Source organism: Cinclus cinclus, chromosome Z (genome assembly GCF_963662255.1).
Source record: "Cinclus cinclus chromosome Z, bCinCin1.1, whole genome shotgun sequence".
In the NCBI taxonomy this organism is placed as follows: Eukaryota; Metazoa; Chordata; class Aves; order Passeriformes; family Cinclidae; genus Cinclus; species Cinclus cinclus.
In genome coordinates, this window is record NC_085084.1 from 3157635 (window position 1) to 3175202 (window position 17568).

The 17568-nt window shown below is 37.6% G+C and overlaps 1 protein-coding gene across 2 annotated transcripts in view; it reads left to right on the forward strand.

The window, feature by feature from the left end:
- FBN2 (fibrillin 2) overlaps positions 1-17568 on the forward strand; it is a 116587-nt gene that overhangs the window by 69032 nt on the left and 29987 nt on the right. For both annotated transcript variants that reach the window (XM_062513743.1, XM_062513744.1), the window contains exons 24-38: positions 664-891; positions 3100-3225; positions 4994-5122; positions 6260-6385; positions 7034-7159; positions 7983-8105; positions 8230-8355; positions 8923-9048; positions 10063-10185; positions 11302-11424; positions 12990-13115; positions 15220-15342; positions 15568-15690; positions 15968-16129; positions 17114-17182. In XM_062513743.1, coding sequence (XP_062369727.1) covers positions 664-891; positions 3100-3225; positions 4994-5122; positions 6260-6385; positions 7034-7159; positions 7983-8105; positions 8230-8355; positions 8923-9048; positions 10063-10185; positions 11302-11424; positions 12990-13115; positions 15220-15342; positions 15568-15690; positions 15968-16129; positions 17114-17182 — 1959 coding nt within the window. The remainder of the gene's footprint in view (positions 1-663; positions 892-3099; positions 3226-4993; positions 5123-6259; positions 6386-7033; positions 7160-7982; positions 8106-8229; positions 8356-8922; positions 9049-10062; positions 10186-11301; positions 11425-12989; positions 13116-15219; positions 15343-15567; positions 15691-15967; positions 16130-17113; positions 17183-17568) is intronic.

Here is a 17568-nt window from a genome sequence, read left to right on the forward strand (position 1 = left end):
GACAAAATTAAGGGAATAAAGAAGGTGGGTATATTTATTGGAAGGCCTTCAGGTACATTTCGGATAGACAAAGCCCCCTCAGGAACTGTCACAGGTTTTCACGCTTTTATAAGTTTGGTCCATGTACATCTTGGGGATTAATATTTCAATTACAGCTTCAGGTAATGAAGTCATTTATCTCAAGTTTGCTCTCCCTAACTCACTTTTATTTGCACTTCTGGGGCCTGAGGCAGTGAGGTGTCCTTGATTTCCAGCCTGGAGAGGAATTGATGTGTCTGCCCAAAATGGGGAAGCAGCAGCTCACACTGGGTATGGAGTTTAGAGTTATACACTAAAGATGTATTGTATAACTACACTTTAGGGCAGGATTATATAAAATATATAAGAAAAATATCCAAGGTAAAATCCTAAGGCATCAAATGGCATTTGGGAAATTTTCTTAAAGTGGCACATTTTTCAGTAGATAATTACACAAGATTATACAGAGTTAGCATAAGTGTCTTTGTAATCTATTTTTAGCTAAATAATACTGATGGTGTTAATCACAGAGCACCCAGGGTTCATCTTTTAGGTCAACTCCCAGCTGAGGCCTGCGGCTCAGGCCTCAAGGGAGAAGCAGCTGAGGAGAAGGGATAAATGCCTGTTTGTTGTTGTGGGACGCAGATATTCGCATGGAGCAGTGCTACCTTCGTTGGGAGGAGGAGGAATGCGTGCAGCCCGTGCCCGGCAGGCTCCGGATGGATTCCTGCTGCTGTGCTGTGGGGGCCGCCTGGGGCTCCGGCTGCCAGCGCTGCCCCACGCCTGGCACCGAGCAGCACCGAGACCTGTGCCCCAGGGGACCCGGCTTCAACAACAGGGGGGATGTTCTCACTGGCAGGCCCTTCTACAAAGGTAAGCCTTCCTACTGTATGCCTGAGGGTTAATTGTGGGCGTGTACATGGCGGTATCCTGAGGGAGTTGCAGTGTTTGGGGCTGGTGCTTGAGAGGTTGGATAAAGGGATTGGCCTGAAAGAGCTGAGAGTACTCATACCTTGAGGTGGCTACTAGAACAGAGGCTGGAGATTAAGAGAGTAGGACAAAATTAAGAGAGTGAATGTGGGTGTTTATTGAAGGTCTTCAGTACACCTTGGGCAGTCAAAAGCCTCCGAGAGTCTGAGAGTCCGCACCCAAGATGGACAGCTTCACGTTCTTCACACAATTAAAAGTTTGGTCCATTTACATATCAGGGGTTAGTCCTTCATCAGGTGATGAAGTAATTTCCTCCAAGTTTGGCCTCCCACAATTCACTGTTGTTTATGTCTCTTGGGGCCTGAGACAGTGAGGTGTCCTTGAGTTTCAGGCCTAGAGAGGAATCATTTTCCCTGAAAATGGGAGAACAGTAGGTGACAGGCTATGGAGTTTTAGAGCTATATACTAAAGCAGTATGGGATCTGAAAAACATAAAATCTAAATCCAAAGGCATCAGTTCTGGTGTCTGAGGATGAATTGTGGGTGCATCCAAGAGGGTATAGTGAGGAAATTCCAGGATCTGAGGCTGCTTGTAAAGTGTGTTTGAGAGATGGGATAAAGGTATTCTCTGTTTTCATGGGAGCTTGAGAGAAAAAGGTGCAAAATCTGAATTGGGTGAGGAGAAGAAAGAAGTTCCTAAAGGAGAGGAGCTCTGAATAATGAGAATAACACAAAACATGCATGTTTTTTAAGCTAGTGCTTTGCAGGGAATGAACTGAGCATCAGATGGTCTGTGAAGTCAGTTACTTTAGATGTAAGCATAAAATATTACTAAAATCTGACCAGGGCTCTCTGGGAGATTGAAGAAAGGTTGATTCTTTGTCTGGTCTGCAAAATCAGTGAGTGATTAAAAGGAGAGAGTGTCTGTTGCATTATGATCATGAGGCAGTGACAACAAGGACCTGCGGTGATAAAGGAGTAAACAAAAGTATTCTGTCCAGTTTTTGCTGGCTACACCTTCTGTAGAGAAACAACAAAACAGAATAGGCTGGAAAATGTTAAGAAACCCGACCCAGGTTACTTCGGATGGCCAAAACCTGAGAAGAAAAACTGTAGTATTCTGTGTCCAGAAGCTTAGGTGATCTAAGAATTTGTTAGGTTTTGTTTCTTTGTTTGTTTGTTTGTTTGTTTTTAATTTAAAAAAAAATTAAGGATTTATTCTGAAGCATTTGTCTTGGAATATTTTGAGTTGCTTGCAAAAACTGTAACAGATTGGACCTCTGCTTCACTATAAATAAGCTGTGATTTTTAGGAATTGTTACTCTCAGGCAAACCTCTTGATTTTTGTTTGTGATTTACAATAGAAGTAAGGAAAATAACAGCAACAACGATAGCAACAATAATTTTATCAACATTTGTTTAATTTAAAAAATTAATTATTTCATGAAGCTTGTCTAGGCTGAGATTTTCTGAGGTTTGTCTTCTAGTTTCTGGTTTTTTTATTTGGACTACTGTTGTGTTGTTCTATTCACAGAAATGCAAGGAGGTAGATGTTTATTTCATTGAAGTTGATTCTCAGTTGAGGACATTGCCTCTGCAAATAATATCACAAGACTGTAGGAAATCCTTGTGCTATGCAAAATCCTTTAACAGTTTATGTTACCCAGCATTGAGGAGAGGTGAAACATTTCACTTGACATTCCACAAAAGAAAATATACCATTTTCAACACTGAGCTCCAGATAAAACTCTGGCAGTCTCAATTTAAAAACTGAACACAGTTAACCAGGTAATAGTTGCATATTTTACAAGCTGGGTCAGGAATACCAGGAATATTGATTGTGCTACAAAGCAATCTTGAGCACAATACGCATACCAGAATTTCAACTCTGAAAGCATCACTGCATTTCTTTGCTTGCTAATAAACATAAAGTTTTAGCAACTGGTTTTGTGGATTGTGAAGCAAATAAAGCAAGAACAGTCCAAAAGGCAGGGAAACATCTTGCCTCCAGTCAAGTCTCCAAGGATGTCCCCTCTAACCCAAACCCTGCCTTTTATGCTCAGTGCAGTTGGTAAGAAGGAGCAGGAAATTCCCATTGATTCCATATATCTTTGTGGTTAAGAGTGTTCATTTCTTTGCTTTTATTCCTAGATATCAATGAATGTAAAGTGTTTCCTGGCATGTGTATGAATGGTAAATGTAGAAACACAATTGGAAGCTTCAAATGCAGATGTAACAGTGGGTTCACTTTAGATATGGATGAAAGAAACTGTACAGGTGAGTAAGCCCTACATTTTCCACAGTTTTCCTGGAATCATGGAATAGTCCTGGTTGAAAAAGACCTGAAAAGACCAACTCCTTCAACCTGTGGTGGGTAAAGGGAGCCCAGATGAGATTAACTAGCACCCTGTCCATCTCGCGAGTGATAGAGATTCCACCACATCCCTGGGGCTTTTTTAAGGACCATGCTCTTGTGGCATAGCTTGGTGGTCTGAAAACCTAATGCAATTCATTCAGTTTCTAAGAGCTTAATCTTTGGGTAGAATGGCCAACAGTCAATAAATGCAACAATTTTTGTAACTGATGTTTAAGGTGCTCAGTTCATGCTGTATCAGTACAAAAAAAAGTCAGTAAGAATCACCAGCGAAGCCAAGTTTAATGTTCTAATACGGAGATTATCTTAATTTATGTTCCTTACTTTCTTGTCACTGTATTATCAGATAAATTTAGAGACTGCAAGTTACTTTTCATTTAGATTTCATGGCTGAGGACACACAAGGGCACCTCAGCAATTCTGACACCAGTGCAACATTAACTCAGGAAAATACATGCTTATGAGTTTAATTTACAACTTCAGGATTTTGTTCTTTACTGTCTGAAAAACCTGAAGATAAGCTTGACAGTTCTGTGGCTGTGAGATCTTGGATGCCTGCATTGTGGGTGGCTCTGTGCTGAAAATGAAGGAGGTTTTGTTACAACATACAGGCATCCATGAGTGTGTCTGAGTAATAACTATGAAGTGTGGGTGGTAAGGCATGTTCACTGAGGTTGGTCTGGGTGCTAATGTTGCCCTAACTGGTGATTTCCTTGTTTTTATAGTGATTGCATTGATGAAGAATGCATTTAACAAACTTTATTTCTAAACTAACCAGAACAGGTCAGAAAACTCCTCGCAAAAGCTTTTTTGCCATCTGTTCTGTGGTGATGAAATTATTCCACTGAGCAGCTGTAGAGAAACAGGTTTTCTTAAATGGATTACTTTCTTGGTTGTTTTAAATCAACAAGAAATTGTTTTATAAAGCTTGTAAGAGCCCTGATACTCAGTCATGTCCCAGATCTGCCACGTGGGTCTGACACTTCCACACATCTGTGAGGACTGGGTGTCATCACCCAGCAGAAACCTGTCCATGGACAGTGGCACAAACTCCTCTCCTGCAACACTCATCTGTTTCACTGGATCATATCCACATTAAAATTCCTCTTGAGACTTTTGACTCACTACGAGTGTGGTTTAAAAAGAGCTCATCTGTCTTTTCTGCTATAGTTTTCCACAGTAGGTTTCATTCAAAATTAACTAACAAGACAACCAGTGAACTATAAATGTAGCTTTAATATGAGCTAATTCCTAATGGAAAGGGTGTATGTAAGCTTATAATGCTATTGCTGGATAAATATCTTCATAATTATCAAATTACAATCAATTGCACTGTAGTAAATGGGTCACTTGATACCCCTGTAAGAATGGTATCTCAGAATGTTTTACACTTAATTATTTCCTGAAGAATCTAACCTTAAATTACACAATAGAAGCAAACTTGTTACATAGTTTACAATGACCTGAGAGCTCTGATGACACAGCCTTACAGATCTTTCATGAACCGTTTCACATAATCAGATGTTTCTATAAGTAATCAAGTTTTCTTTGTTGATTTGCATACTGTATATGGTTTCTGTAGACATAATTTACAGTGAATTCTTTTCTGTGAGGAGCAGGATAACCTTAAACCCAGTTTGATTTTTCTACCTCTCTGCTGCAATGAAACAGACATTGATGAGTGCAGGATCTCCCCAGACTTGTGTGGAAGTGGTACCTGTGTCAACACTCCTGGCAGCTTTGAGTGTGAGTGCTTTGATGGCTACGAAAGTGGATTTATGATGATGAAGAACTGCATGGGTAAGTGTTACCAGGATGCCCTGGAGTCTCCATTTGCTGTGCAAAGCCTGGCTGTTATCCAAACTACCACACTGAATACTTCAGCTATGTCACTGTTGTGTATTCATGAGCATATGAGTTAGATATGCAGTTTATAGACACAGATAACTGAATTAAGTATATAGCCTTGCTTGTTCTTTTTGCTAATTACTTATACCCTTAAGAGACACTTATTCTGTACAGATATTTTAGAATGGCAGGAATTCTTCACACAATTAATTTAAAAACTGCTAATGGGGTACCCAAACATTTGGTAAAGCTAGGAATAGAAAGCTGGGGTTTCAAAAGCAGTGTCAATCCCTTTTCATTGCCTCTTCTAGGACTCAAGAAATTCTTACAGCATTTCCTGGAAAAATAATTACATCTCTTTAATCTGTTTAAAGTTGTAAGAATAGGTCTGGAGACACCAAAATATGTTTAGCCACCTTTAAAAAATCTTGAGTTAGGCTTCTGTCACCTTTGCTTGTTTTCCTACAAATTATGATGCTTTTAGACTTCCCTGGAAGTCCAGAAATGTGAGTGCATCCTCCAGCTTGAACATCTCTTCATCCACACCTGTAATGTTAGCTGGTTTTATCAGGTTTGTGAGTCAAATACTCAGTTTGCCTTTACGAGCTGTAGCCAGAATATTTCCCAGCCACACTATGGCATGCACAAAAGTTACCAAACTGAGGAGTCATCTAGGTAAAAATTGATACACAAACATACACCATAACTGCATCCACAGACAAGAACTTCAGTGCATACATGAGTAGGTGTCTGGTTGCCTTGTGCAATTAAAACACTATACATCACATTAATACATTGTTCTAAAGGGAAATGTCAAAAAATATGCTGCCTTTGCTTGTGTCCCATGTTTTACTGAATACCTAATATTAAATGATGAATTTCTGGTTTTCTTGAGAGAAAAAATACCCATCTTTATAGTTAATAAAGATATATAGTTTTTTGTTTGCCCTGTTGCGTGGCATGAATAAAGGAGCAACACCATGAAACAATACTTTTATTTTGTCACCTGTAGACAATGGGAATTGCTATTCTCTTGGTTGCCCCTTGTGTATGCCCATTTTATATCTGTCTATGATGGTTTCTCTGCAGATATAGATGAGTGTGAACGCAACCCTCTGCTGTGCAGAGGTGGCACCTGTGTGAACACTGAGGGGAGCTTTCAGTGTGACTGTCCCCCAGGGCATGAGCTGTCACCATCAAAGGAGGAGTGCTTAGGTGAGTTTCAGCTCAGGAAAATAATCTTCAGCTTGAGGAAGGTCAGTCCCTGGCAAAGGTGGGGTCACAGGAATCTCTTAAACAAATTAATGCTCCTCCTTTATGTTAGTATCTTCAAATCAAAAGCTAAAAGCCTTTAAAATCCTTCAGTGCCTGTCATGCTGTTGACTCCAAAGAGGAGTGTTTTACCAGGGCTCTTGGGGGTTATTTAGCAACTGAAAGGACTGTACCACTCAGGGGAGCAATTTAAATCAGTCACAAAAAGGTGTTGTCCTGTCTTGAAATGCATCTCTCCTTTTAGCACATAATCCTCCAAAATTATAAAAAAAAAAGGTAAAAAAAGGCATATTATCGATTTGGCTTATTTTCTTGATGGAAAATAGCAAACTTGGTAATTAATGCCCACAGCAGATTATGTAATTAATGGTCTCAGACCTGAGTCAGAGAAGATAAATCTTTGGACACTAGCTTAAACATGCTGTGCAGAACTCCATTCCTTGAACTGGAACATGCCAAAAGCAAGAAAGAAATTGAGTAAACCTGAAAGCCATCAGTTTGCATTTTTACCTCTCATTCTTCCTGGAACCTGAGCTGTTAAAGCTGTTTAATGTTCTGAGTTGCTACTGATATGGAACTGTTCTTCCCCAGATGTAAATGAATGCTCGTTGAGTGATAGTCTCTGCAGAAACGGCAAGTGTGTGAACATGGTTGGGACGTACCAGTGCTTCTGTGACTCAGGCTACCAGCCCACTCCTGACAGACAGGGATGCACAGGCAAGTGTTGAGCACCTGCACGTGGGAGTTTGTGCTTCAGCTGCATTGTTCCATCTGTCCCTGCTCTGATTTAATTTCACACCTTCCTTTTGAAAATTAGCAGGGCTGTTTTCTCATGTGCTTTGAGGCCTATCATGAGCTATTGTGGAAATACAGAAGTATAAAGGTATTTAAAGAAGGTATAAAATGATGGTTGCTGTAGTGAACCCTGCAGGATACTTTGAAATTATACTTACTGTACTACTCCATTAAAATCAGAGGTTTGACCTAGCAACCAGAAAATACACCTAGATTTCTTGATCAAGCAAGAAAAGCCCCATGCATTGATTTTTCTTTGTATCTTTCATTTTTTTTCTCCTTATCATTTTTTTCTCCTTCTCCATCTCTTTAATCTTTTACTGTAATAATACTGAATTACATAGTTGCCAGCTCATCAACTCCTTGCAAAGGAGAACAGCAGTACAGAGAGGGGTTTTTGTTGGCTTGTTATGGATATTTTTTTGCAAAAATACAAATTTGTGGTACATTTCAGGCTTTTAAGTTTCTCAGGGTTTCCCTTTTTTTCATTTCCAAACTTTGTTTCTTGAGCTTTTTTTCACACCCCTAGCAATACACTGGAACAAAAGTAATATTTAACTTAGCCACTTCCTCCCACAGATGAAAAGCAGTTGTAAGAGGGAAAAATGAAAATCAGAGACAGTAGAATGAGAATAAAAATTCAGAAGGAAGCCACTGACAAACTTCTTTATGTAAAATGTAAAGGGAATATGATTTTTTTTTTCTTAAAGAAGTAGACTTACAGTTATCAATGTTGTTCCCCCAGATATTGATGAGTGCATGATAATGAATGGAGGCTGTGACACCCACTGCACTAACTCAGAAGGCAGCTATGAGTGCAGCTGCAATGATGGCTATGCTCTGATGCCAGATGTCAGGACATGTGCAGGTAGGTTTTTGCACCTGAAAGGCTCCAGCATCACATCTTTCAGCCACAATCAACATGGTGTTTCAGCCCATCCATACCAGAGTGACAGAATTAATATCTGCTTTTTTTTTTTTCCTCCGCTCAGATATTGATGAATGTGAAAACAATCCAGATATCTGTGATGGTGGGCAGTGTACCAATATCCCAGGGGAATATCACTGTCTCTGTTATGATGGATTTATGGTTTCTATAGACATGAAAACTTGTGTTGGTGAGTAGCTGTGTGCACCAAATTTAGTGCAAGATTTGAAAATTCTGCAGCTTTTGTTTCAAGATGTTCTTTCTACTGTGTCCTTGAAAGTGGGTATTGAAATTATGTATATAATTATATACATAATTTTGGTAAGTCCTTTTGGTAAGTCCTTAACAATAAACCAGATTCCATTGTTAAAAAACATTGATATGATTTTACTATAATGAAAGATGTGTATTGAGAAGGGATTAGTTGAGGGGTGCAGAAGGGGGCACTTCAAGAATTTTGCATTGGAAGAAAATTATTATGGTCACGAATATGTTTTAAGAAAATTACTTTTAAGTGATTCTTGTAAGAAAATGTTTGCTTCAAATTCCTTCAATTAGCATTCCAAAAAAAAAGTTGAAAACAAATGGTATTTGTTTTACCACAGATCAGTGTTTATCCTTACTTGTTTTAGGGAATTTACAGAGTAGAACAGCTGAAATACATTGTGACCTCATATAGTAGGTATTTTCACCTGAACTAAAGTCTTCCAAAATGACAATAATGTCCAACTAATAAGTAATTTATAATCACCTACAGATGTGAATGAATGTGATTTGAATTCCAATATCTGCATGTTTGGGGAGTGTGAAAACACCAAAGGCTCCTTCATTTGTCACTGTCAAGCTGGGTATTCTGTCAAGAAAGGAACCACAGGGTGCACAGGTAAAACAGATTTCCAGTAATTTTTCACATGGTTCATTTGGCTTCTAGGTACAATAAATGCACAAGTGTTCACACACAAGAGAAAGGTTGGTATCTGTATGTATTTGCATCTATATCTGTCTGTCTGTCTATCTATCTATGTATCTATCTATCTATCTATCTGTCTTATCTCTGAGTGTTTCACATCTGCTAGCATATGCCAGAGTTTTAAAGGGAGTGTTCCTTCACCAGTATCAATGCTGGATGCCCCTTAAAAACTAATTTTTAAAGATTTTATCAGCACAGGTTGTGTGAGCACCCATGTTGCAGAACATGGCTTCGGGTGGCAAGGCTGCAGTTGTGTTGGAATTATTTTATCAATGCTCAGTTGTCACATGTACCTGGAGGGTGAACTTAACTCAAACTGCAGGAAAGGGCCATGTGGTCTAAGGAAAGAAAAAGAGGAAAAATGAAAGTATACAAAAAATCCTTCAGCCTTTGCCAACAATTTTTAAAGTTCTGTAGTCACTCATAATCTCTGTACAAGTTCCTGTGATATTTAAGCAGTACCTTTTCTTTTGCATGCTCTCAGTAATCCAAGCTCATCCAAAAGAAGCTGACAGAATTTCTCCTACAATTTCATGTTTAGGAATCTGTTCTATTACTACTACAGCTCTGGCTGTGTAATTATTTTTATAATTGAAAAGTGGCTGTGTACCCAAGGGCCTCATTCCAGTTTTAGACATAAAAAGATCAGCATATTTCATATTTCTGGCAAAGAGCGTTAATTTCAAGCTGAAGACCAGTTGTGGGAAAGTGGACTCATTGCCATGTTTACAAACTAAGAGCAAAAATAAAATGCAATTGTCACTCCTTTTTACTAATACAGAATACAAAATAGCTTGCTTGAATTATTCTGTGTTCTTAAACATTTGTTTTTTATGGAACTGCAAACCCTCACAGTGGAAATATGTAAAAGGAACAGAATTTTTAATATTATGATGTAAATACTGATAGTTTGTTTTGTGCTTGTAGATGTGAATGAGTGTGAAATTGGAGCTCACAACTGTGCCGTGCACGCCTCATGTGTCAATGTGCCAGGAAGTTTTAAATGCAGTTGCAAAGAAGGTTGGATTGGAAATGGCATTAAGTGTATTGGTAAGTATATGGAAAATAAAGATCTTTTTTTCTCTCTCTCTTTTTTTTTTTTCCTGAAGCATGTACTGTGACTGTGTGATTAGTCAATTAGAAATAAATAATTATTCTTCTATCTGCTGTGGCCTGTGGGTAGATGAGCATGAAAGATTCTTATATTTCACAGATTTGGTTTTCTAAGAAAAAAACATTTTGCTGTCTCAGAAACATAATGCTGTAAAATCTTACTGAATTAACTACATATTTTACAAAGTTTATATACAGCTGCTACTAGAATGTGCAAAATAAAAAATAAAAAATCCAGAAATTAATTACCTTTTGTTTTATTGTTTCCCATCAGTTATGTATTTCCAGTCCTTCAGACATTTTTTTGTAAATTTCTTGTGATATATCTGACTTACAGATCCTGATATAAATCAATTGGGACTGGATAGATGGGAAACTTGTATCTGCATTTGCTGTGCTGCTGTAGTTGTGTATGGCCCCTTGCCTTGCCCTTTGGTGGGTTGTAGTAACTGCCTTTTGTTTTCAGAACATTTTGGGATCTGTGGAAGAAGAGCTTCATTTAACAATTAGGCTTTATTGATATAATATGCTAAAAAATTTTACCGTATTATGAGATTTCTTGTTTCTTCTTTTTTTCTTCTTCTTCTTCTTTTTCTCTTTTTTCTTTTTTCTTTTTTTTTATACATATTGACATCCAAGTGAATAGCTTGCATTAACTCTCATGGGGCTGCATTGTTTTCACCTTCTTCTATTACTTGAGGAGACTTTTTTAAAAAGTGGCAGATTTTTACATCACTACATTTCTTTGGTTCAGCTTCTTTTTTAAAAAACTAATTTTGAATTTAAGCTCTTTAATCATCCAAGTGATGAGTCAGCTGAATTCCATCTGTTGCTCAGAAATATTCTGCCTAGTCCCACATGTTGTAATTTAAAGGAAGTACTAAAATGATATCGCTGTAGATGAACCCTGTATTATCTAATAGTAAATATGCGCATTAATGAGACATAAATCATATCTGTAGTGGTGCTGGTTATCTTGGCAGTTCATTGCCAGTCAGTTTTCTAATTGCTGTGCTGCTGCCTTCACTTACTATCTTAATGAATGATCTGCAGATCTTGATGAATGCTCCAATGGGACACAGAGGTGCAGCACCAATGCCCAGTGTGTGAACAGCCCAGGCTCCTACCACTGTGCCTGTGCAGAGGGATTCACTGGAGATGGCTTTACCTGCTTTGGTAAGGAGTTTGGTGACACCTGACTTGTTCTTGGTTGTTCTTCTCTTGTATGGAGCCTTTGTGAATTAGACCTAAGCCCGCAGTGCAGGACAATAAATGTGAAAATGTAATTTAAGATCATGATGCTTCTTTGTCTGCATATGAAATGGTGTCAGAGGCACCTGATTTGTTCTTTTGATTTGTGTGCCAGTTTGATTCACCAGGTCCATTTTTTGGGGGAAATTCCTGTCTGCTGCTTCTTCCTCCTCATCATCTTCATGCCAATTACTTTTAAAATGCACGTCCTGCTTGCAGCAGTGCCTCTAGTCAAGAACACCATAGGTCAGCTCTATTACAGTTCCTCTCTCTGGCATCATCTGTTTTCCCATCACTCTATTAGTAGAACAGGATGTGACCAATAACAAAGGACTTCTTTAAAAGAAAAAGAAACTGCAGCTAAAAACCATTGCCCATTATCTCTGCGTTCAAATTTGTAGATGAGAATGAACATTGTTATTCACACAGCAACTGACTTAAAATAAACTGACATATATTGTATAAAGATTTTATATTAAATATTAATGACAATGTCTTGGGCTACTCTGGTCTTTATCACTTATGGAATGGAGATGCAACATTATCTCTGGTCTTGATTTTTAACCCTGTATTTGGTCAGCTTATTTGAAGGTCAGGAGAAGTGCATCCTAATGATAGTAAAATACCTAGAAAACTACTGTGAATGTATTCATTTTTGGCTAGCTGGCTAATTACTAATAAAAATTAATTTACAACTTAGAAACAAGGTTTTCTGTTTAGTAGTCTAAAATTTTCTGTTTGAGAATAAAGGCTTTCAAATATGACTTGGTTTTTGTATTTCAAGTTCTTGCTTCATGAGCTCAAAGTTTTATCCCTATATTGAGCTTCTGTGTTTCTCTCAAAATCAGATGGAATACTAATTGTGGACTAATAAAATTAAGAAAGCATACAAATTTTTTTTTGACAATCATATGCATACCTGACAAAATTACCACTTCTTATGATGACTGCAATGGTGAATGCCCTCCCTTGCCATTCTCTTTCTTTGTAGCTCTTTTGGGGCATACATATGTCCTGGTGTGCAAGCAATACTTGTAATGTTCTTCATCCTCAAAGAATATTTTCTAAAGTGAATATGATAATAATTTTCTTCTATGTATCTTCTACATAGGAAAATATGCCTTTTGAACATTTTTTTCTGTCAAAATACTGTAGCAATATGTACTAAGAGGCAAAGTTTTGACTTTCTAAGCAAGGTATTTAATTTATTTGTCAAGATTAGTAGTACTGAATCTTAAAAGCTTGCATTATTTAAAAAAAAAATCTGCTAATGAAAAATAAGGAGTAAGGAAATGTGGCAAGGTGAAGGGGATAATTTTGGAAACTGTGTTTGCTTTTCTGTATTCTTTCAGTTTACTTCAGGGTATCAGAAATTCTGTTCTATAGCTTAAATGCTCAACAGCGCTATTATTTTGAACATCAGGATATATTTAGTGGTATTTTTGATGGTGAAACCTGTAGTTTCAGAGAGGTTTTCCTATCTTCCACAGATGTTGATGAGTGTGCAGAAAATGTCAACCTGTGTGAAAATGGGCAGTGCCTGAATGCCCCTGGCACCTTTCGCTGTGAGTGTGAGATGGGGTTCACTCCTGACTCTGACAGAAAGTCCTGCCAAGGTGAGCTGCTGCTGCTGTTCTCAACTTTGTTCTGAGTTGGGGTTGGCTGCTCTAAAGCAAGGAACAAGCAACAAGGACCTCAACCTGGAAACAGAGAAAGCACCACATGTTTCACATATAAGAAATTTCTTCATTGTGAATTATATTGGAAGGTTGCTTTCATTTTTTTAATGATTTTTTTCCTGGCCTTCATCCATAAATCCCAGAGTAGAGGTTTGCCTCAGTAATTTTGTGACTTTTTTTTTTTAAATTCCATTTTGTCACTATTGCATGGTGTGTGGAAAATCCTGTGTTATCTTTCTAGTCCATTTCAGCTTCTATTCCCTATTGTATTCTTATACCTTTTGTTGTTGTTGTTTAATATGACTATCTTAGATGAAAACATTTTAGCTGGTGCCCCAAACCTTTTAGCTTATTTCATATTTAATGGTGGAAACCACATAACATCTTTGGACATTAAAATTCTTGGTGAGATACGAAAATTTAATCTCTAAGATGCATTCCAGAGTCTGGCATGTTCTAACATTCAGGTGTACATGTATGAATCAGACTTCAGAATAATTCAGGTGCTCCTGAGGATTTACCTGTACCACTGCATAGTCAGATTTGTTAATTGTTATAAAGTATTATCAATCATCTTTACTGAATTTCTTGGTGCATCTCAGTCCTATCACAGTGGTGCCAGTGGTCTAATAAAAATCCCCTAATAGTGATGCAATCTATGCCAGTAAACCAATGTTTTGAAAAGCAATGTAATTCTGATTTTTGTGTCAGTGTGTTGGAGGATTTGGGTCCAACAATTAAAGGACTTTGAAAAACTGCTTGATATATTATTGTGATTGCAGCAGAGATCTGAAAGCATTCCACTGATTAGATTGGGGTGTTGTAGACCTAAAATATCTGCATGCTGAATTCTTAAAAGAAGTAAGCGTTTATTTCTCTCATTTTGATGTTCATATATTAATTTGTCCTATGGTAACAAGGGTCCTTGGTCGATTTCTACAATAAAGGGGCAAAATCCAGTCTTCATTTAGTGAAATAATTGTAATACAAATTATTAAGTTCTTCAGAAGTCCCTTGAGATGTCAGTACATTAGCTTCTCAGTGACCTGATTTGGAGGTTGTTCCATGGCCATACTCCAGGGTATTTAGAAATTTTATTTTCCAGATGAAATTGACTCAGGATTTTGGACGTTAAGCATTTTCCCTAAAAAACGTGTCTCTGAAAATGCCCTCAGAAGTTAACTTTTCTGATGTGTTACTATAAAGAGGCATTTTATCACTTCTCAGCCTCCAGCTGAGGTAATCCAGCCAGGTTAAAAGTAGATATTTTATTACTGTAATAATTTTAATACCCGTTTTGCACGTTTTGTGCAAAATTAGTTCATCAACAGAGCACTGTACTCAGAATTTCAAATTAAGATTTGGCTGTGCTTCATAAAATGATATTAATGCTTTCCACTTCCCTGTCTGTGCTAAAAATAATTTGCTATTACGTGCCAGAATTGCATTTGCCTTTTCCACAGCTGCTTTATTCTGGCAACTTAAAGTCTTGCTGTCTGAGAGTACATGGAAGAGATTTTTTTCCCAGTCTTATCCTACTTACTTTGAACTCAGAAGTCTTTTACAGTTTGTGCCTGGAGCCATAGCTTAGCAGTCTGTGGTGTTAGTGTTCAACTCCTTTCTACACTGCAGCTGACAGAATGATCCAATTTTCTGTCAGTGTCTTTCAACTTGACTTCATCTGCAATTTAGAAGCATGCAGGCAGTCCTTTGGATGCATTTTAGCTCATCTGTGTGTAGTTATTACATAGCTATTTCATTGTGGGCTTGCGAAAACATATATTCCAATTTTCTCTGTATTTTTCCTCCAAGGACACTATGCCTACACACTTTCTTCTTATTACACTTCTATACAAATACAAATTCACAAATAGAAATTTTGTGTAGTATTCCACACAAACTCAAAGATGATAGTTTTTAAAATATTTTGCATGTGTCTCCTTTTGCTTTTATAGTGGGATGACACATAACAACAACAGCAGCAATAATGACAACAATAAAGTGGTAATGCTCTGTAACTTTCTTTAAAATATTCCCTCAGACACTGATGAATGCTCCTTCCAGAATATTTGTGTGTTTGGCACCTGCAATAATCTCCCAGGAATGTTCCGTTGTATCTGTGATGATGGCTATGAACTGGATCGAACTGGGGGAAATTGTACAGGTAAATCACTGCTTTAAAAAAACATCAGCAAAGAAGGTGGCTTCTTAAATATGCAGATGAACAAAGTTTGTCTGTAGTCATTTGGTGAATTATTTGTAAAACTTTCCTTCAGTTTCAGCTAAAATCCACTTGCATTTGAAACTTCCTTGCTTTGTTGTCTTAGGAAGTAAAATTATCCTTTTCTGTCCAATGGGCAGATTTTTGAATGTGCATTTCCTATTTCAGATGTTGATGAATGTGCTGATCCCATTAATTGTGTTAATGGTCTTTGTGTAAACACTCCTGGAAGATATGAGTGTAATTGTCCTCCAGACTTCCAGCTGAATCCCACTGGAGTGGGTTGTGTGGGTAAGTAAAAGCTTCCTGAGGTATCACTTCAGAAATCACTGCTTTTAGGCAAATAAAATAGAAGAATAACTATTGCACAGTTCTGTACATCCTGTTAAATAGTTGTTTAGTGTTGTCTCTCTTGACATCAATAACTATCGATGTTCATGAAGTGCAATGACTTCAAGAGCACAAAGTCACCTGAATTCCTCCTCCTAGATAAAAGATTACAGGTGAATGCCTGCTGTTCTTTGCTGATCATGATGTGCAGCTGTAACCACATGGTATTTTTATGTAGATAATCGTGTGGGCAGTTGCTACCTGAAGTTTGGACCAAGAGGGGACGGGGGTCTGTCCTGCAACACTGAGATTGGGGTTGGAGTCACTCGTTCCTCTTGCTGCTGCTCACTGGGAAAGGCTTGGGGGAACCCCTGTGAGACCTGTCCGCCTGTCAACAGCAGTAAGGAAATGTTCTCATGTTCTCCTGATGCTGCCTTAGTTCAGAACGGATGGAAAAAGAATTTACAGTCTTTTACTGTATACATTGGTTATTCGAGACAAATTTCCCTGCCACTCTTAGAGGGACAAGGGTGTGGACCTGAGCATCACAGACCTGGCCTTTAGTCTTCTGTGGCTGACTTGGTGCCTGCTCTCATACTAATAAATCTGTGCTATCTTTAGAAGGCACTTCCCACCAAACCACTTGATACTTTAGGTAGTTTTGGGCACTTTATTTTGCCCTTACTTTTCTCCCATTTAAAAGAAAACAAATTTAAGAGATTTGCAAATGAGAATGAAATAGAGTGCATACAACTGCTGCGCATTTTTGGTCAGCAGCTCCAAGCTGGTAGGGAAATATATAAATTATACTTAGAGCTCAAATCATGGCTACAGTTTGGAATAATTTGAATAATTTTTCATTATTCTCCAGAGAAGAGTGTTGATAACTGTTGTGTATTTATGTCTAAATCAATCTTTAGTACTTTCAAAACTGTTATCTAATGATAGTTACCAGCTTCATAGAGCTTTGAAGGTCTTCAATGAATAATGCAGCACAAATGTCAAATATGTTGCTCTTTAAAGCCTCCTAATAGTAGGAATTCCAAATTTAACACTTATCTTTATCAGTGGCATACTGACATTTCATATTAAAGAGCTAAGCAAAACAGAAAATATGTGCTTTTGTAAGAACATAGTACAGAAAAATCAATATTGTGACTTTCTAAAGAGTATCAGAGGTTATTGCTAAAAAGAAAGCAGAACTCCTAATCTTACATTGTTTTTCTGTTAGTCTAATGCATCTGCTTGATTTGCTGTGAACAGGTCAAAAAAGGAGAAACCAAATTACTGCAGGCATTAAAAACACAGGTGACATTTTATGATTCTGTTGTCATAATTTTATATTTTCAGAGACTGACATGTCTCTTGTTATACTTTACTTTAGCTGAATACAACACTCTCTGTCCAGGGGGAGAAGGATTCAGACCAAATCCCATCACTATTATTTTAGAAGGTGAGTTTCTTATAAATGACTGTGATGACTAATAATAATGACAAAGGGGTCATCTTTGAAGAGGAACTGCATTTTTCAGAAATGATTATATTTAGTGCAAATCAAAAACCACTGTTAATGTGAATTGTGAGACAACATGAAAAGGCACACAGCAAAAGAATATTGAAGAAATCCTGCACCATTTCAGTAGGAAACAATCTAATACATACCTTTTGTGTGCTTCCTTATTTTAACTGGATTTCAAAATTGGGCCCTGAAGGATAATCATTTATGAAAATTACAGCTTATCAGAAGAAGGTGCAAATGTCAGGAAATATTCATCAGACAAAGCAGCTCTGGTTCCAATAAATGGGCAGAAGTGAGGAATTAGATGCCAAAATCCTGTA